The sequence below is a fragment of the Haliotis rubra genome, unplaced genomic scaffold (genome assembly GCF_003918875.1).
Source record: "Haliotis rubra isolate DU_JTF1 unplaced genomic scaffold, ASM391887v1 Scf297, whole genome shotgun sequence".
Taxonomy (NCBI): Eukaryota; Metazoa; Mollusca; class Gastropoda; order Lepetellida; family Haliotidae; genus Haliotis; species Haliotis rubra.
Window position 1 is genome coordinate 1,216,211 of NW_025766965.1, and position 21,821 is coordinate 1,238,031.

Genomic DNA, 21,821 nt, shown 5'->3' on the forward strand with positions numbered 1-21,821 from the left:
ACAACAATGTCTTCTTCGTCTACGAGGGAGACTTCTGAGTCGTCATATAACTATGAGTCAGAAGAAGGACAAATTCAATGTCTAACCTCGAAACAATATGATTTTACTTCGAGCTCATCTGACGAATGGGTTGCTGCTTTTAAGGGTAAATAATTGTATTGTGAATTGTTCTCGTCATTTACAATATTCTATTTGTCATTACGCGTGTTTTAATCTTATTCTGTGCCTACACTTGTCATTTTGTATGTGACCATTTTACGATAAGGTTACTGCAGATTGTTACAATATTGTCATAGGAATTTGAGAGTAGACTCTGCATGGCGTGAAATACGAACACAAACCAAGATCCACCAATCCCCTTTCGTGTAATCTACAGTTACAAGTGTATTTTAAATATGTGAATTGCAGATTATTAACCTAAGATACTTTTAAAAAATATTAAACCAGTGTTCTTATTTAAAGATTTCACATTTCGTTTGTTTTAGAAAAATGTAAAACGTCAACGCCAGAAAATGGCCAGTCTCGATTACCCGACGGAACAGGATCCAGGGGGTGTAAACGGCAAAACAGCTGTGAAGAGGACACTCTCCCAAACTCTGCTTTTGATGATGAAGAGCGCAAGGAAGTGGAAGAAATAATTTCAAACGTTTTCAAAGGTATGAAAAGCACGAAAACTAAAAATAACATAGCAAAGTATTTCCAAGTGGAAGAGCTACAAATTAGCCTACAATCACGTACATGCATCAAAATCACACGGATTATGGGGGATGACTACGTTGTTCTCGATTATTTAAAGACCGCCGCGCGCCAAATAGCTAGAATATTGCTGAGTGCGGCGTTAAACAAAAAACAAATGACTTCGTGGTCAAAGTACGTGGTCCAGAGGGCCATTGGGCGGACATATTTGTACATAACTTTACAGATATGTCCTTTACCACTTTTCATTTTACTCATGCCCGTACGCGTACGTGTTGGTCCCGTCGATGGCTATCCAACGCTTCGTGTCCATCGGTGATAGGGACGTCTTGTTTATCGTCAGTTCGTATATCTTGTGTCCATCGCTTCTCAGCGTGTTCATCTGATGCCTGAAGGTGTGGGTCTTGAACAGGGCTTCCTTGAATCTGGCGTGTTTGATGTGTTGTTTCACCACGTACTTCTTGACGCCCTTCGCCTTTCGGATCTCGTTATTGTCAGCTTTCAGGATGGAGTACATCTTGGGCCTCAAGCCTATATACTTGGCGATCGGCGTGCCAGTACACTCGTCCTTCATCTTACCGAGGACCTTTTTGTTAACCGTGTTGTGCATGGCATGGTCCTTGGGGTGGTCAAGAATCTCCATCAGCAGGGAATCCGTGTCAGTGTACAGCACTTCCCAACTGTCGCCGTACTGCTTCTTGAGCTTGTTGTAGTAGAAGTCGTACATCAGGTGCTTGGAGAGGTCGAGGATGCTCATCCCAACGTAGACGGGCTGGTTAAACTTGATGTGGCTCTTTCTCATGTGTAGGGCCACCAGATCGTCGGTGAATATCTTGCTCCAGTTGAATGACGGGCTGGCTATCAGTCTCCTGAGCTTGTCTTCCTCTTTAGACCGGACCAGCTTCACGGTCAAGCGTTTTCGTAAATTCTCCATCGTCTTACCGAACACTGAGTTGTTCATGAGCTTGTAGAGGTTCTTCTCGAAGTCACTGGTGGCCATCTTTCGCAGGTCTCTGTTCATTCTGATGTAGGGCTCCATCCAAGGTCTTTGGTCGAATTTGAGCACCCTATGGGTTTTAGTCAGCCTCATACCCAGCGACAGGTACAGCTGCAGGTTACGATAGTGAACGATGTACTTGGTCTTGTTCATCAAGTTGGGTACGAGTTTTTTGACGTTGGCTAGCTTATTACCCCCCACCCTCCGTTGGTAGTCGGACATCCAGTCCGGGTTCACCATCAAACGTTCTGGGTCCAGGGGGTAGCTGTTGTGTGACTTATGTAATGCTGGTGGGTACTCCAAGTCAACTTCGAGTATGTAACCTACCCCTGAATCTGGCGGTATGCTCATGACGTCTATCTCAGGCACCCACTCGAACCCCCCGGTGGGTAAATACTGGCTCATGGCCCAACCGCACAGGTTGTTGGCATCCAGATAGAGGAGATGATTAATGGGTTTGCTAGCATCGTAGCCCTTCACGTACTTTTTGTTGGCTCTTGCGTACCATTTGGCAGCCATGGAAATCCCACCTCGCAATCCTTTCTCGTTGTAATCGGTGAGGAGTTCCAGCTTAACTCCGGTTTTCTTCAGCAAGGCTTCCCAAGAAAGACCGGGGCTGGTGTAGTACCACGCGGGGTCGAGTTGATACTGCTTGAAACACGTCTTTCTGAACGTCTCGAACACGTCAGCCAGCAAGAGTACGTCCGTTCTCAAGTACAGGTCGTGGTAATCACCCAGGTTCCTGCAGCCCAGTTTCTCCCACACATTCTGGGCGTGGCCGTAATCATCCTGGGTGATGGTCGAGTCGGTCAAGTTGCTGTAAAATCGGTCGATGGGTGGTAGTCGTGTCTCGGCGAACATGGCCCAGCCATCCATGTACTCGTAGGGGTAAACACACTTCCCCATCAGCAGGGGCCGAGTCTCGGTGTCGGTGTTTCGATCAGTGATGGGGAAGGTATCGTTGGCTTTGAACAAACTATCGAGAGACGACAGTAGGAACTGAACTGAGTCTATGAACCTCAGGCCGTTCAGACTGAAGGAGATGTATCTCTCCATGTTGTTGGGGATGCACGTCAGGTTGCCGTCGACTTTCGCGATGGGCTGCATGATCAAGTGAGAGTCGTACCCTCTCAAGTTGTGGAAGACCACGGGGAAGTTGATTGTTTTGGGGGTGATTCTGAGCTTGAGGTTGCACGCGCTGTGAGCGGCACCTCTGTACTCCCCGGTGATGTGACAGTGATCTCTCACCGAATCGCCGTTCAGCGGGCCGTCGCACACGTAGCAGTGAGTTCTGCAGCTGTGGGCTCGCCGGTTGGCTTGGGTCATACGCATAGGAACGACGGTGTACAACCTCTTCCTGATGGTTTTCTCTTCGTGCTGCAAGCACTCAAGAAACTTTTCTTCCGCGTCGGGACCCCTGTTCACCACGGGAGCGTTTGTTTCCCCATCACATCAGACGGCCACGTATCCGAACTCACAAGCCTCATGCTGTATGTGTTGGAAGCGGGGCCGATGTCAACGGGTTTGACGAGGGCTTCGAAGTCAGCGTAGATGATGTAAGGTACGGACATCTGGTTCTTGTGGTTGTCGAATTTTTAGGATATTTATTAAGCCTTCCTTGGGCATGTCGATTCGTTTGGCGTCTGCCCCACACCTAGGCAATCCTCCCGGTGTGATTCCAGCAGGTCGGGTCGAGTGAAGCCGTGCAGGCACCGTTCGCAGAAGTGACTCTTTTCTCGGTGTGCCGATTGGTCGTACAACAGCCTGCTGAAGTGTTTTATCTACGCGTAGTGGTACTTGTCACCTCCCTGGATCATGAATATATTGATCACACGGCGACCCTCCATTGGGCTGATCCTGTGCACGATCGTTTTGTTGCCTTCGTGCCCAAAGACGTTGACGGCTATATCATTCTGTTTCTCGATTTTGGTGACCTGGGATATGAGGGTGGGTTCGTCTATACCGTCCCAGTTGAGCCCGTCGTCTTGGGGATAGCTCGTAGGTCTGTTTGAATTAACGTCGATCGGAAACAAGGCTGATCTGATCGCTAACCTCATGCAATCCACCCCTCTGTTTTTGATGTTGACCATGGCGTGTTTTTTCTTGTAGTAGGGGGGCAAGTCTAGGTACGATCCGCCTCTGAACGGTACGTAGTTAGCTATGTCTAGATATAGTTTATCGATTTTATCCACAGCCCACCCGGAACCCCTGTGTGTGAAGCGTTCCAAATATTCCCGTATTTGTTGAAGACTGGCATCGATGGACTCGTCTATAGTCACGACTTCTTGTTTACCCCGGAAGTAAGGCTGAACGTACTCAACTGCACCATTCTGCTGTTTATCAAGCGACATCTTCACCGTTATTTGAAACTTTAGACTTCCCAAATCGTTCAGTTCCTCATTAACTTTGTCAGCGATCAGCGGCTTGACGTCGCCGATGTCTATGTTCTTATCCACATGCATGCGCCAGCCTCTCAGATAGTTACCTACAGTGCATTCAGTGCGCACGAAATCTAGATCAACAACTCTGTGCTGATGTAACAGTTCAACGAGCTCAGGCTTCCTCATACGGGAATAACCTACTAACCCCAGCTCTCGGGCTTCCCGTTTGATTTGTTTCACAGTGTGGGGATGTACGGGGTCGTGCAAAAGTGCGACTAGCCCGGCTTTCTTCATACGGGAATAACAAGTCAACCCCAGCTCTCTGGTTTGGAGTTTGAGTTGTTTCACCGTGGGAGGGGGTTGTATGTCGAGTAATCTAAACAATTGGGGTCTCCTCATTCGGGAGTAACCCACTACACCTCGTTCTCTTGCAATCTGCTTGAGCTCTCGGACAGTAGGCATTGTTATACCCAGGTGTATACAATCTCTAAACCGTATCGATTCTGGGTTCAGGATAGCTTTCCCATTTTATTATTTCCACAACGTTGGGGATACACGTATATGTATTAGCTGATTCAGTCAATACTTGTTCTCTGAAGACATCCAGCTTTGTAGTAACAATCATTTTAAAGTTGATGTGCCCCAATTCGTTTATTTCCTCTTCGAGTTTGCTAATGACCAGAGGTCTGATGTCATCAATACTACATTTACCCGGAAACATCAACCAGCTTCTCAGGTCAAAAGCCGGGGGTGGAATTCGAATGAATTGAATAGCAGGCATTATTATACCTAGGTGTACACAGTCTCTATTTGGGTCACTGGCTAGGGAAGGGAGGTAACTCCTCCAGCTCTAAGTAAAAAATAATGAGAGCTACACCTCCATACTAAGGAGGCGACTACATTCGTTTATGTAGTCCTTTTTCTTTTCGTAGATAAGCTGGTGCCTGACTACGTTTGCCCCGTGGGCTTTACATAAACAGTAATGGCATTTCACTCCAATACCGCACACGGAACACGTGTAGTTCGCCAAACACCTCCTGTGAAAACAGCAGTACCCCTCAGTCCTACATCTCCTACCGCAGGTCTCGGTCTTCCCCATAAGTATGTACTGGCAACGGTACGGGGCAGGTCTCATCTTTGGTATACAGTGAAGCCTCGTTAATCCGGACGGTTGCGTTTCTCAGTAAATTCGTCCGGATTGCGAATAGTCCGGACTACTGAATCAAGACCCAAGCAAAATCACTTTAAGTCCACTGACCGCATCTGTCTGTCAAAGTACATTAACCAATCACAAAACAGCTCACTTGTCATCCACGCCTTTGTATTGTGGTGTCAATCAAAGTGTAAAGGTACAGCATCTTCAGTCGGGAGCTTTTAATGTCTAATTAAAACAACAACCCAGTTGGCCAGTTAATTAAGTAAACATCGCCGGGAGGTGTTATTACGGTTCCTGAACATGTGTACTCATATGGGGACCTAGTTTAATTGCTTTACGATCAACGCAGTCACTGCTAGACCCATCACGACGAAGGTCAGTTCTCGGTCCTTTTGCCCCGGGGATGGTGTCTGAGCAAGTGTGGGCTCATGGAGTGGTTCGAGCTGTTGGCTGGTTAGTAGGTAGTATTCTCTCGCTGCGTCGTCGACGTCATGGAACGTTTTAACAGGCAATGTAATCGAGCCTCTGCATACGTTTCTTCGCGTACTCAGCTTGCGCTGCTTGCAGTTTCTCCACGGCTATGTTGTGCTGTTTTCGTTCTGCGTCCGACCCCCGTAGGTTCGAGAACAGGTAATTACTCCCGGAAAATGCCGGGGCATTGACTAAAGCCCCGCCGACCATGATAGCGATCGTAGCCATCCTATATATGTCTATATTTACTTCAAAATATTCCCCGGTATGATACCTTGCTTCACGAGGATATGCTTGGTGGCCATCGCCATGCCCAAATTCATGATGAGCATGCCCATATCCTGCAGGTCGAAATCGAGCTTGATAGTCGGTTGTTTGAGGACCATCTTGGTCAACCTAGCGTATCCTACGGCTAGGCCGGCGACCACGGTGGCGTGGTATGCTTCGTTAACGAACGATTTCCCCTCAGACATGATGTATATGATATAGAAATATATATTTATAACATAATATGGGGGTTGACCTCTAATTGTGGTTGTGGGGGTGGTGCTTGTGACCTATTATAAAGCATGAAAACCGCGGCAACCAAAGCAGCGCCTACAATCCATATATAGTTACTCTTATGTTGCTTGGCTAGACTACCTTTTCTACCGGAGGCGACCCTTTTAGTATTCAAGCCTGGTAAAATGGCACGTGCCGAGTGAGCAACTCGAAGTCGAGCGGCACGCAGAACCGGCTCCCNGTACACTCGGGCGATGGCCTTTTCACCCACTGAGATCTTGTCTAGCTGGTCTTGCGTGAAGCCGTACCCAACGCGCAACCGAGTCGATTTGCTCATACCTTGGTACACGTCATTGAAGCGTTCTCCCTCGCTTTTCCAGAGGTCCCTGTGGCAGTGAAACACGTTGCTGTCATCGATGCTCAGCACCTCGTTGCCGCTGATCTTGATGATGGCTCGACCTACGTTCCATACGAGCTCGTGTTTGTCGTTGGTGGAGGTCAACGTGAGGTTGAACGTCAGTCGAACTGTGCTGGGCACGATGAGGTCATTTTCACCCAGGTTCGGGAAACTAAACAGCAGCGTTTGGTTCTGGTCTATCTTGCTGGGATTGTTGGTGATGGTCACCGACTGGCACACAGCTCTGACACCTAGAGGCTCTCTTGATCTTTGGAAAGGATCTAGTTTCCTACCATACATTGTTATATACATAAAATATAAAAGTTTAATATAAATAATGGCTGAAGGCGGTCATGAGGACATCCGATGGATGATATGTGGGATGATAGTGCCCAGACGTTCGGGGAGGAGGAAACCTTATTCACGAACAACCCCTTAAGCGCTGAACTTGTATAGCCGTCCGTCAACGATTATTACGACGCAGTTGAAAAGAGAGACAACATCAAGCCGTGGGGACGAGACTATACCAAGTTTACCCTCGATAAGAAGGGCACGCTGCAATTGAGGGCTCACCCGGAGATCAATCTCGTCAACAAACTCTCGAGTGAACTGCTTGCCTTATCGACACTGTCCAGTCGCCGTGGTGGGAGTAAACTGATCCGTGAGGAACTAGGCTTCACACGGCCTAAGCTTTCCCCAAAGCTCATCCAAGTTTTTACAAACATCAGGCCCAAACTCAGCGGTGAAGGTGATATGCCCCAACGTGCTAAAGAAACATCAGACAGTATAGAAAAAATATTGGCTACGTACCATGACAAACCCTTGCCTGGTTTCGAATTTCCTGTTCGAGAACTGCTAGCGCTAGACAGGGCATTGCCAACCATTCATGGACAACTCGTGAACAATATGGTGAAACTGAACGAACTCGACGCTCGCATCGCTCGCGAGAAAATATAACTCAATCAGGTACAAGACAACGAGTCTCTGAAACGGTTGCACATTTACAAGAATCGAGAACAGCTTAGATCTCAGATCAGCCGCGTGCGGGAAACCATCGATTGAGTCCTGAATGAGGACACAACGTTGGCTGACAGGATCCGAATCCTCTTCCGATAGCAAGGGATCACCATCGCCAGCTTCTGACTGCATTGGGCTTCATCATATCAACCCTGGTCGTATCGCTGAGTGGGGGTCCAACAAGTGGCCTTTTCACCCACATACCAAGTGGTGGTACACCCACCCCACTAAGCCCATCAGGCGATGTCAGAGACTGGATAAAAAACCATCTGAAATCACTCGGCGAAGCCCTCGCTAAACTTGCTGGTAAGACCGCCGAAGCCCTGCCCGGCATCCTGGGTAGCATCATCTCGTGGTTACTTAGCACGCTCTCGAAAACAGTCACGTGGCTCGGACAAAACCTGTGGGCAACCATCGTTGCCATGGCCGGGCTGGTGTACGTCGCGGCCAAGGAATTTTAAACCAAATGAGACCCAAGCCGACCACGATCCCCCCAATCACTAGAGCTGTCTTACTATCGAGGTTATCCTTGTTTTCAGCCACCTGGTGTGGTGGAAAGGGCTGTGGGGGTGCGGGTCGAACCCTGGGCTCCGGGGGTGGCACGACTATGCCCGTTTCACCCGTGGGAGGTGGGACGTGACTCACGTTGAAGCCTGCATTGACACCCACCTTCTGGTCGGCCGTGGCTATGACTATTTCGTTGTTGTAGCCTACTGCTTTTTTACTCTCAGTTGCATGTCGCTCGGGGCCATGTACTGTCCCACGTCGAACACGTAGTCGACTTTAGACCGGGCATATTCTAATACATGTTGGTAGCATTTGATGGCACTCGGCAGATCAACCGGGGGCAGCGATAGCATCCTCAACGTTGACCACGAACTGTTTCTGCGCATCGTAAGCAGTCCCCTAACCGAGGATGTTGGAACGCGTTTGCCAATGCACGGCCAACAGTCGTTCAATTTGGTGACACCAGCATGAGTAAACCCTTTCGACGTGTCCAGCATATTGTCCAATTGTCTGCAACGTAGGGGGGTTGCTCGACCTTTTGGATGGTGAAACCAACATCGCCTGTAAAGTCCATACGATCATCTCGCCATTCGTTACTCGAAAGAGTAAATTCTGGCTGAAGTAAACCTCGTTTCAGTAGATCATTGCTGGCTTCTTTCACCGGTTTTGGCCCAGTGTGTATGGGTTTAGCAACGAGGTTGGAGAATGCATGGAAGAAATTACCCGAACTAAACATATTGTGCTTCATATAGTTTACCACTGTATCTTTTCGTAATGCTTTTACGGAGAGTCCATCACTGTACAGAATACCCAACCCGTGGTTCACTCCTCCTGGTATACACCAATCCGTCTTTGGATCGATTCCCGAATTCACCACAAATCTGTTCGTAAGCATGCCGATTATGTGGATTGTTTGATGCATCCCACGCCTTGTCCTGTGGAAGCGGGGCACTGATCTCTTTGAGGATACGCCTGACCTGGTAGTACACGTGAAACATGAACACAGACCTACTCAGCGCATCATGCCAAGTGTCGGTCAATGTCAAGCCACACCCCGTTGTAGCGGACCATACGGCGAAGTTGAGTTGATTCTGCCAGAACTGCATCGGGTTGTTGAACCAAGCGTGGACTGCTTTGACGTTCATCACCGAAAGCCTATACCATTAGAACACATTGATGAACTGGGCTCCAAAGTACAACCCAGCCACGTCGATCACAATCTTCATATTCGTGAAGTCTATGTCCATCTTAGGGTAAAACACTCCCGGTTTGTACATTTTTAAAGTATTATATAAAGGGTATATATACTCTAACATGTACGTAACACTTCTAGGAATAACGAGCGGTGAGTCCATTCAGCTGATGCACGCGATCAATAACACGTCGGGCCAACTCGAAGTTGCACTCTGCGATATCACCTACCTACGGCGATGGACCAACATCAACACAAGCAACAATAAGCTGTTCTTCAGTGGCGCCCGCACCCAGATAATCAACGGCTACTACAGTGTGTGCTCGCTAAGTGATGAGGTCTTCAAACCCTTGGGAGCCAAACTGAAGATGAACGACTCAAACGGCACAGTGGTGGTAACCAAAAACATTCATCTCTGTGAGCTGAGCACAACGGACAACATTCAAGGTGGCCACCCCGCAGTACCGGTGAAAACGGAGAAGTATGACGACGGCAGAACCAAGTCGTTTTCACCGCGGCAGTACAAGAGGTTAACTCAGGACATGATCACGGAGTTGGTAATATCAGTGTTAGATATAAAGCATAATCCTTTGAATATAGGATACCTCAGCATAACGCTGCACATAAAATGACTAGCGCACAAGGTCCCGGAATGAAGTTGGAAAAATGCGTCAATGTGGGGATCTCCGACATCGGGGACACACGCGGATTCGACGACCACGGAGTAGATGGTAAACTATACGCCTTGCAGCTTAAAAACAGTATTTACAAACGCATTGAACTCCCCTCCATCGGTAGAACCCTAGGTGCTAGGTGATAAAGTAGATACCTTAGGAGCGGCCCTCAACACTCGGTTCGACCTAGTCCACATCGGTGATGATAGATGGGCGGTATACCCATCGTTCGGAGGCAAACTGTTCGACTTAGAAGATGTTGAGAGAACGTCCGTTGTTAGAAACAAGCAGTATACCCTCGTCTTCACCGACACCGACAAGTGGGTGTTGTTGCCCACTCAAGTCGACTGGTTTCTCAACATTAGTCTCGGCTCCCCCTACATGTTCACGGAGAACAAAGACAACTACCTAAACAAAGTTGTGAACAACGGAACCCTGCTCGTGGCTACGTCCCGGCGCAGAGACGTAGCGTAATCATCAGCCCACTCTTGAGTATGGCGGCCAACATGCTATCGAGTAAACCGGGAGTGCAAGACGTGGCATTGCAGTTGGTGTCTGAATTCGCCGGTGTGGTCAAAATCCTGGAAGGTCTACCAGCAAATTCCAAGCTAGCCATCCAAGTCTACCTAGGGGAACCATCGCAGGACGAAGTCGAAGTCGTCAAGGGAATCAAACTCTGGTGGCCCAAACGACACCAGTATCACGTTTGCACTGTTTACGTGCGGGTGGGTGTCGACTCCCACACCAGTCTGCAGGGCATTACCGTTACCGTGGAAGACACGATATCCCTCACCAAGATCTTCCTACCCGACAACATACACCTCGTGGGGGTGAGGTGCACCCCTGAACTACTATCAGAAAGACAATTAGAAACTATCTTGTAATAGTATTATAGCAATGCCCAATCGTCATCGACCCAACGCCACGCTTAACGACCCAGGAGACACGGAGGGATTCGATCTGCCCGGCGAGGAAGACGCCTTGTACGTCCTACACTTGAAAGACAACTTGTATAGGCGGGCGGCCATGCCCGATCATCGACCCAACATCACACTCAGGGACTTTAGAGAGCCCAAATGGTTGATCAACTTAACCCTCACCGCACCTTACGTCTCTATAAAAAAAAATGGCGCTGTCTCCGAAATTAGGAACAACGGCGTCTGGCTCACGTCTTTCATTACACCATTTGATGATATAAAAGTTTCCCAACCCCCAGTTTCCCAAAGACCATACGTCTCAGGCAAGATATTATATTCACCTGATGACTCAAGTTTAAGGGCCGACTTATCTGATATCCTACCTAATCCTATGACTGTGAAACCAAACTCAACGCTCATCCTAGAAGTTCTTATCGGAGAAACTGTTTTGAATTTGAATTCAGAATGGTTCCCTTTACCTGGGTTGCAAATAAATTATGAAGCTACATATGAACTTCCTTATTGGGAGATACGTTGCCGTATCATCATACACAAGGAATCGGACCTCTTAGTAGACCCCCCGATAGTTGATGTGACACAAGATCCATCTATTAACCTTTCCCATATTCATCTGTATGAGAACCTAGCCATTATTAGCCTCAAATACATTGAGGACTATTTAACTAGCGACCAATTAAAATATATCTTGTAATATATATTATACAAACAGGATGGGTCTGTACCCAGTCGTAGAGGAAGTCGCGAAGACACTGGAAACTGTAGACAGGTTTCGGTTGAAACAGTTATGTGACGTAAAACGCCAACTAGAACAAGACCGTGACACACGGGCCGCATTGTACAAGAAGTACCATAGAGCTTTCAATGCCATGGATGGGGTTGATACCACCCTTATGGTAACTACCCTTATGGTAACTACATAGAACAGGGGATACAACAAGCCCAGCAAGCCTTCGTTACGAAAACCAAAGAAATCATAGGAGATTCACGTTAAACGTTTTGCTGAGATCAACATCATGTAGGGCAGCCACAGGCCGCCGCCAGAGAGGAATCACGGCACAATGTTACCCCCCAAGCAAAATATTTAACATGTCGAGTGATCCCAATAGTATCCTGTCAACACGACATAGAGCTATCGTGATCAGGAAAGTGTTGGTTCGCGGTCATAGCGACCAGGAAGTTAACTGGGGGTTCAAACCTGGTATATACAATAGCGGAGAGAGATAAGGGCCTGACAAAAGCTTTATTTCATAAATGAAGCTTTGCAGAGGCTTTTGTTGGACTTGATCCAGTACCCCCAGTGTATATACTACTCATTGTACATATCATCTTATTGTCGTTGTTTAAAATATTGGTGTAAAATAATTAATATGCCTGAACATCGTTTACCTAAAAGAGCTTTCAATATGCTTTTACATCTTGATCATCTTGAAAAGAATAACTGGACATCTCATATTCGCACCTTACTATTTAGATATGGTTTTGGTTGTATTTGGTTATCACAGACAGTTGGCAATGCAAACATGTTTATTAAACAGTTTCGTATGCGGGCTATTGATATGTTTAAGCAGGAACAGCATTCAACTATTAATGAAAGTTCTAGATATGATTCATATCTTAATTTAAGTCGTTGCTTGAGCCAGCGTGTTATCTTGCTCACCTTCAAAACAGAAATATTCGCAATGCTTTTATACGGTTTAGATTAGGCCTTAATGATTTATTAATTAACTGTGGAAGATATGTTTCTATGGAAAAAACCCAAAGATTATGTCCATTCTGTTACATTATTGAAGACGAATTCCATTTTGTGTTTACTTGTCCTGTATATGAAAATGTAAGAAATAAGTATCTACCGCAACTGTCTTTATCTCAAATCAATGTTAATCTATTGTCTTCCTTACTTTCCTGCAAAGAACCTCCAAAACAACACAAAGTTGCTCTATTTATCTACAATGCATTTTTGTTAAGAAAAGAATTGATTAGTTAGAAAGTTGATTATATATGCCATTGTCAAGATGTATCTCTTTTGTATATGGGCCTATGGCCTTTCATACAATAAAGAATTGAACTGAATTGAATAGAATTATTATGGTATGGTCCTTATCTAGGACAGAGCTTGTCTCTGATTATGGCGTGTGACTATAAGGCAAACTTGTTTAGTTGAAAACCGTGCAATGCGGTCCTATTGGGTCCTAATATGGCTGTATGATATGGAATGGGTCCCAACTTTCTTACGTCAATGGGGAAAAATTGTTAGATTTTATACACGTTTTTGTAATATATGTCAGGATCGAATCGCTCAAAAAAGACTTTTGAGGAGTAATCGCTGGGCAACCATACGAAAACGAAATTTAAACATTGGTATTCCTAAGATATTTGCAGATCACAATGACATCTTTGAACGTTTCATCCCATATTTATAATCTCGGTTGTGAAACGGTTCGTTTTTGATGATTATAAAAGTGAATGGAACAGTGCCGTTACACGACTAAGTGAGGGAAGGTAACAATCTGGGACTTTAATGACACGTGAAACAAGAGACTTTAACCCAGAAATGTATGCTTGCTATCGGTTCAACAACAAAACGTGGATGACATCAGACATGTTTTGTGATTGGCTGAGATCTTTTGACAGAAGTGTTCGGATTAACGCGGCCTGACTGTATATGTGTTACCCGCGTTCTGACCGGAGCCCACAGAAACTCCCTGGCCAATCTTGAAAGTGGTTCTGCTCATACATACTTTGAAACATGGCGTTATACATATACTCAGCAGCAAAATCAACGTCAGTGCGAATTCAAAATTAGATAGGCACTGTAATCAAAGCATTACAGAAATGGACATAATAAGGAGATACATACCATTTTTTGTGTACAATATATTGACACATCAATGAATAACTCCACCAATCGATTGATGAATGCCATTGGCACCTGGAACCACACTCTGAGAAAGGCCTGGCGCAATAAATCGGCTGTGTTCGACCTTGGTATGACATTCAGTTTCCTCTGAATTTCCTCCCAAAGATGTTCAATTGGGTTTAAATCAGGACGAAGGGCTGGCCACTGCAAAATGTTGACACCGTTCCGCTGCAGGAAGTCCCGTGTAGCTCTGGCAGTATGGGCCCGGGCGTTATCATGCTGGAAAATGTTGTTCCGGTGACGTGCGAAATGTGGTATGACGTGGGGTCTGAGAGCTTGGTCGATGTAGCGCACCGCTGTGATGCCGCCTCCTCTCCCTGAACCAAGCTTCTGGAACACCACAGGACCCACTCTCTGGTTCAGGCCTATTCCACACCATACCATGATGCTTGCGTCTCCCCGTGAGTCTCATTCCACAACACATTGGTCTCTGAGTAACGCTGGTCACGTCGTCGCCATATTCTTGTTATGCCATCTGCTGTTGATACGCAGTACGGACTCTCATCTGTGAACAGAACAGTTCTCCATTGCCTGTATCGCCATTTTTAGTGTTGTAGGGCAAACTGTAGACGTTCACGCCGATGACGAGGGGTGGGGATAGGTCCACGGTAAGGTCTACGGCAATAGAGGTTCCTGCTGTTAAGATGCCGGCGTACTGTATCAGTACTGATTGGTCTTCCGTGTGTTCCCACTGTCTGGCGTGCTGTTTCGGATGCCTGCATGAAGGGATTCTGTACATGCTGTCACACAACATGGCGGTCTTGTCGTCTTGTGGTCACCCTTGGTCTGCCAGTACGGGGGCGATCATTTGTGGTGTTGGTGGCCCGGAAACGTTGCTGCAGCCCGTAGATGGCCCGAACGTTGACCTGGAAGTGATTGGCAACGGCTTGTACCGTGTGGCCAGCTTCAAGTCTTCCCAGCGCCTGGTTCCTCTGAGCTGTCGTGAGTCGTGGCATCCTACTGACGTTGTAATGTGAATGTTTCAACCAAGTTTGGGGGTGCATATAATAGGGCCGGTCCTTGTGAACAGCACATGCAGCATGAGTTGCATGAAAAACATGGAGAACACCGTACCATCTTCGAGATCAGGTTGCGTTTTTGAGATCCGTTCCTGTGTTCAATTCTGAGTTTGGGAAGGAATGTCTTTGCTGAGGTTAAGCCGGAGATGTTGTCAAAAATATACAATAAAAAAATTAGATGAGTTTACAGTTATCCGTTTCTGCGAAGGAAAATTCCAAACTGACGTTTCTTTTGCTGTTTGCTATATTATACTAGGCGAAGGGAGAATATATTTCAATTGCACGAATGTGGTTGACGATTGGTGTTATGTATTGTTAATTTGTCCAGTGTATCGTGTTGAACGGTGTCAACCTATAAAACCATGTCACCAGTTGACATGTCATCTTCTTATGTGATGAAACGACTTTTATTCAATCAAATTTTGTTGCATGCCCTTTATCTCCCCCAAACCTGCGATATATATTTTTTTACAAAGAAACGAAATCTGATTTATATAATTGATAGACATATTTTATGTGTTTTTAGTGTTCATTCTCAAGTTTTTACTTGTTTTTGTATATTTTTTTAAGATAAATAACACGATTCTCTCATAGCCCCTTATGGAGTGGCCCGAGTATGTACTTGTATGTATTTTATCTGTTAATAATTTGGAGCCTGTTTGGCGAGACTCTAATAAATTATCTGTCTGTAAAAATCCATAGCTTCGGACGTTTTAGAATATTTACACACCGATTTAAATATTATATACATGCACACATATAACATGATGAAACGATAACGTTTCTTGTTAAAGTTTGTTTACATATTTAAAACCACAGTCAATATTATATTAACCATGTAACTGTCAAATACCAAAATAGACCGTTGAATAGTGCGGTGAATAGGTAGTAAGTGGGCGTCTTGTCGGAAACCATTTGAGGTCGATCTGTTTCTCCATGTGCCATGTAGTGAATTTCTCCGTTGTTAGTATCGAGTTATTCTAAATGAAATACTCCTTTTGTCTTCTTCAGGTGAGGTCAAACTGTACCCCAGATATATGGCTACGTGGCTCAAACGACATTTACCAAACGTCTATCAGAGAATAATGAACACCTTTGCTTGTCCATCAGTGTTCATGTTTGCAGCCTTCTCACTGACGAAACATCTTGACTTGGACGGATTTGTTCGCATTCCGAAACATGTCCTCTTTGACATCTGTGTCTTCCGGACAACAAAACCAATTATGATACTGACTTTCGTGAGTGACACAACAAGGGAGGAGAGTGTTCTCTTTTATAACGCTCGACTTTCAAAGTTTGCTTTAAGGAGCATCAATGAAGACTTGAAGTTGGACCTGTCGGTCGTACATGGTGTTCTCGGTGAAGAAGATTGCATCAGTGATGACGCATTCACTGAGAAGATTGAACAGTTGGAAAGTAATACCACAGTGTTTGCACTCCCGATGTCTCTTCAAATGGACAGTAATTTACACAGAAAGGTGGTGAAGAGCTTCCTGACACGATTTGAAGACAGGGAAAGTTCCAAACAGCTTAAGGACATGACCAAACCGGAGAAAGGCGTTTCTGATCAAACCAAATCAGGTACACAGCAGCTCTATCGCGGGTTTAAGGCAGCAGTAGTAGTAGTAGCAGTAGTAGTAGTAGTAGTAGTAGTAGTAGTAGTAGTAGTAGTAGTAGCAGAAGTAGTAGTAGTAGTGGTAGCAGTACTAGTAGTAGTTGCAGTAGCAACAGTGGAAGTAGTAGTAGTAGTAGTAGTAGTAGTAGTAGTAGTAGTGGTAGCAGTACTAGTAGTAGTTGCAGTAGCAACAGTGGAAGTAGTAGTAGCAGTAGTAGTAGCAGTAGCAGCAGTAGTAGTAGTAGCAGCAGTAGTAGTAGAAGTAGTAACAGCAGTAGTAGTAGCAGCAGTAGTAGCAGCAACAGCAGTAGTAGTAGTAGCAGCAGCAACAGCAGCAATAGTAGTAGCAGTAGGAGGAGGAGTAGCCGTAGTAGTAGCAGAAGGAGCAGCAGTAGCTGAAGCAGCAGTAGCAGTAGTAGTAGTAGTAGTAGTAGTAGTAGTAGTAGTAGTAGTAGTTTATAGTCCTGGCATTAGTGTTACTACAAAATTCAGTGTTATCTTCCATTTGTATTCTACAGCTCCGCTGATTTCTTGTGAGGTTGTGTGTGACATGGACACTCTACATAACACACATGACCGTACATGAACACACACAAACATACACAAAGACACAGAAAGACACTAACGCACGTACATACACCGAGAAACAAACAGACACTCAGACACGTGCACTCTCAATGCTTAACTAAATAATGAGTCTATGGTTATATCAACAGAAAGCTGCCGCCACCACAACTGCATCTATCGGACTATGGTACGTACTCCATGTTCAGTTTCCCTAATCAAACTATCTGCCTCAAATCTCATTACTACAGATTATCATTAACAACGGGACTCAATTCCATATTGACAGTTTAGTTAATTTTTTTTAAAACAGACCAAATGTTTATATTACAAAACAACGAATACGTTTTCCAGTATGTACAATATAACGGCTGTTAGGTGAATGTCATTTTTCATCAAATAAATAAAGAATTTGATTTCTTCCAGTATCAGAAACTGCTGACGAAGCTTAAAAGGAGAGATCAAGGTGTGTGTGTGTCTCTTTCACATCAGACCCGTGAACATCCGGGTTAGAATTGGTCTTCAGTAACCCATGCTTGTCGTAAGAGGCGACTAACGGGATCGGGTGGTCAGGCTCGCTGGCTTGGTTGATACACGTCATTGTATCCCAGTTTCGTAGATCGATGCTTGCTCATGATGTTGATCACTGGATTGTCTGGTCCAGATTATTTACAGACCGCCGCCATATAGCTGGAATATTGCTGAGTGCGGCGTTAAACAACCAACCAAACAAACAAACAAATCTTCCTGATCAACACAGCTGAAATGTAATGAAATTCATCCATCAAATTCCATATACTGTGTTGGTTGTATTAATATGTTTTAGATGAAGTGCAACTGATGCGCACATTCTTCCAACTATTGAAATGATTGATTTTGTCTCGGGTTGAACAGATGTTATTAAACTCATAATTTGATCTCAAGGTTCACTACTCTGTTCATATTATTTAGTCCAGTATGTTTGTCTAGCAATTGTCACCATGTATAACCCTGAAATCAAATCGAATTTGTTAATGCTGACCATAATGAAAACAATTTTGCATGGCATTGGAATCATCGCAAAAGGACTACATTTTTAAACACACAAAAATCCAAAATCATTGGGTTGATAAATGAATTCATTATGTTATATCATTTGGCCTTGATTATACGAAACTTCATTCGTTTTTGTCATTCTACAATGTTTCAGCGGTTGAACGATGTCAGACTATCGCAGCCATCCAAATAAAAAAACAAGGTATTTCTCAAACTACATGAGTATGTAGCTGATACACATCATTATATTATCTGTACCATGTATTGCTTATAAATGTCTTAGGTTTCCGATATATGTACAACACTGTATGTGCACAATTCTACGTATGCAATATATACTGAAGCGCAAAAGAAACGCGACTTAGTATTTCATTGGTACCATTTTTGGTGATTTTTTTGTGTGTGAACTCTAAATGTGATTCCCGAAAATGTGTTAACCATAATTGGCAAGTTTGTACACAATCATCCGTTTTGATTGTTAATTAGAGTGGTTTAAGAAACCTCTATCGGTGTGCGTTTCTTTTGCGGTTCAGTATAGTAGCGTTATATCGTCATTTTTCGTTTATAAGCTTACATATCAGAGAATAAAGGAGACGTATGGGCAATACCTCTTGCAATGATTATTGTAGTCCATTTTCGGAACTGTGTCCTGATGAGAGTGCTTTTACTTAATTCTCGATACAACACAGGAACATGTGTCAGGGTCTGTAGACGATAATGTATTCAAAAAAAAAATATTGCTCTACTTCTTTAGGTGCCACCTTGAAGATTCATCCTTCAATGAAGCCATCAGTGCCATCAAGTTCTGGTTTTGGTAAGGACAACATATGTTTAGTTTTATAGATGTTCACCGCTACCATGAAGTGGCATCGGAATGCATCAAATCGTTCGCTTTTGGCATAATTAAAGGGAACATTACCAGGCTATAGTAGTGCTTTTGTTGCTCATAAATATTGTTTCTTGACTGGAAAATATGCTGATTTTCAAAGATAAGATGTGTGCGATACAAATCAGAAGATGCGTAATAATCCAGGAAAAGTTCCATTTTATTAAACTTTCTAAATGTAATGCAAATCACAAATATTTTATAATCAACTGAGAGGTATAGTTTCTTTGTCAGTTTACCAAACAGGGTATTACCCAACAACAGGGATATATTACAAAGCAAAATGTTTTACACGACACTTATTTTCAATCTGTATAACCTTAAAACCTTTATGTTGCTAATTATTTATGATTAAAGGTACTTACATAAATGAAACAGACATCGAATCCGAGGAACTGGATGTTTTGAGGGATGATGATTCTTTTATTTTGGAGGACGAGGTACGTGTTAATACCCATATCTGTATAGCCATGGAAGGTGTTCATTCACTATTGTCGTTCAAAATGCAGTACTGCAGTACTGTCTAAAGTAAATAAAAACACAAGACAAAAATAAATGTTAGAAATTAATGTAATTAAAAATATATATGTTTGGGAAAGTGAGAAAGTGTTTCATTTCACGATCCCAAGTAGGCTCACGTATTGCCTTTGGTTGTGGATGGCATATGCACATTCATGTTTGAATTACTTGATACTTCTACCTCCAAATTCCATTTGAAAGAGTAACTGTGAAGTTTGAAAACTTAGTTGTATCAAATATAAAAGAACTGAGCCTAACGTTTGTGCCAAAATATTTCAGATCAAGAAATTAAGACGTGAAGTAAGGCAGTTAGCAGCAGGTAAGTCATTTCAAAGGGACTTTTACATACATGTATTTTACCAATTAGGCAAAAGTTAATTGGTACTCATTTCTAATTAGGCAACATTTCTCTTTTAGTGCTTTCAGTACACTGTTATCACTCTACAGGCGTCGGAAGGAAGTCATTATGTGTGATCAATGGCCAGTTTCCTTTCCTAGGGGTAACTCTTTAACTATGATGTATTCATGATTATGGAAAAGTTCTATTTCGCTTTCCTTTTATATATTTCCACTTAAATATATTCTGTTTACTTCCAGAACTAAAGGTCTTGGGTTGGAGAACTGTTCCAACTACACTTGCAGCTGGTTCAGATACAGGTAGCTTTTGTAGTCTATTTTATTAAAGAACATTTTGGTCATAGATACTTTTGAAAAAAATATAGTAAACATGCTCAATTTCTTGACTCCCGCTTATCGACAAGCTCTAACTATCTTTAAAACAAATTCCGTTTGGTATAAAGGCAAAAATACCTGTGAAAATTTAATCACTAAAATCAGTGACGACACCAGTGTTGTATTCCTTCGATCCAGCTTATAGGTCATGTTAAAGTCATTTTTAAAAAAAATATATGTTCAATTTTCATGCGATAACGTTGGCGTTATATTGTTTTACAGAAGCTTCACCTGACCACCACCATGTCAAACACATACAGTTTCAGAAGGATTTACACTAAAAAATACTTTTTCTTTGTTTTCTTTTAATTTTATATTTACTTCTTTTGAATAGGTATACATGCATGTTGACATGTAAAAGTTAACGTACATTGTAAGGTTATAATACTTCAGTATTTTGTACAGACAGTCACATGTACAAAGATAATTTACTTACTCAACGGTTCTGAATAGCCACCAACTGGACCACACTCACACTTGATAGTTGTTTCGCCATGTTTCAAAAGGTACATTTAGGATCCACACAGTTGAACAGAAGTGCCTCATCTTGCTGTGGCAGATTTGAACGACACGAAATCTGAGAAGAAGCGAAAACAAGATATTGTTGAATCCAGAAACGGCACATTGCCAGAAATATATCTATGACAGTCTTGTTAAGAATAAAGAAGACTTCACCGTGGTAAACAAAGCTGGAAAACAATACATGTTGGTATTTGGGAAACTGTACAATATATGTTAGATACAGAACCTCAAATTGTTAGTAGTAAAAGATACAAGAGGACAATACGGAAGGACAGCGGTCATGATGGCAGCTCACATGGGTCACATTTCTGTGTTCTATTCCCTAGTGGACAAAGGCTGTAACCTGTCCTTGAAAGATGCTGATGGCGATAATGTTCTTCATCTGGCCTGTATAAGTGGAAATATTGACATTGTCAGGTATCTCCTTTCCAGAGATGACATTGACAAAGACAGAAGAGGGAAATATGGCGACACTGCTGTGTATGGACGTAAAAAAATATTTGACCTGTTCGTTTCCAGAGGATGCATGTTATCACTTCAGTCAGAAAACTTTGATAACATTTTACATGTAGCTTGTATTGGTGGCAATGCTTCAATCGTCAAGAAACTTCTAGAAAAGGAAGAAGCACTCATCAACAGCAGAGGCCAACATGGGAAAACCCCAGTGATGGTAGCAGCACAGCGAGGTGACGCAGAACTGTTCAATGTCCTTGTTGAATATGACTGTGATTTGTCAATTCGCGACGATGACAATAACTGTGTCCTCCATGTGGCGTGTATCGGTGGCAGTGCCACTTTAGTCAGCAGATCATCTCGAGAAAATACTTTGGCGTTGGTGTGAGGGGATATTTGGGAAGGACAGGTGCTATGGTGGCAGTATCACAAGGTCACAGAGAGGTATTTGATGTTCTATTTGAGGAAGGATGCAATTTGTCTCTGGAAGATGAAAATGGTTTAACTGTTGTCCATTATGTTTGTATTGATCAAAAGGTAGATTTTGTGGACTTTTTTCTTTCACGAGACTTTGCGAAAAACACCTATGACCAAAGAAGCTCAACTGGCGAGACTCCTTTGGCGACAGCAGC

At 43.8% G+C, this 21,821-nt stretch overlaps 1 protein-coding gene across 1 annotated transcript; it reads left to right on the plus strand.

The window, feature by feature from the left end:
* Positions 1-3: 3 nt before the first annotated feature.
* Positions 4-21,577, plus strand: LOC124282255. Its single transcript, XM_046718205.1, has 11 exons — positions 4-145; positions 486-656; positions 15,875-16,444; positions 17,195-17,232; positions 17,469-17,550; positions 18,232-18,279; positions 18,832-18,891; positions 19,321-19,403; positions 19,762-19,801; positions 20,080-20,139; positions 21,063-21,577. The coding sequence occupies exons 1-11, from the start codon at positions 7-9 to the stop codon at positions 21,575-21,577; spliced, it is 1,806 nt and encodes a 601-aa protein (XP_046574161.1). The 5' UTR covers positions 4-6.
* The last annotated feature ends 244 nt before the right edge of the window (positions 21,578-21,821 follow it).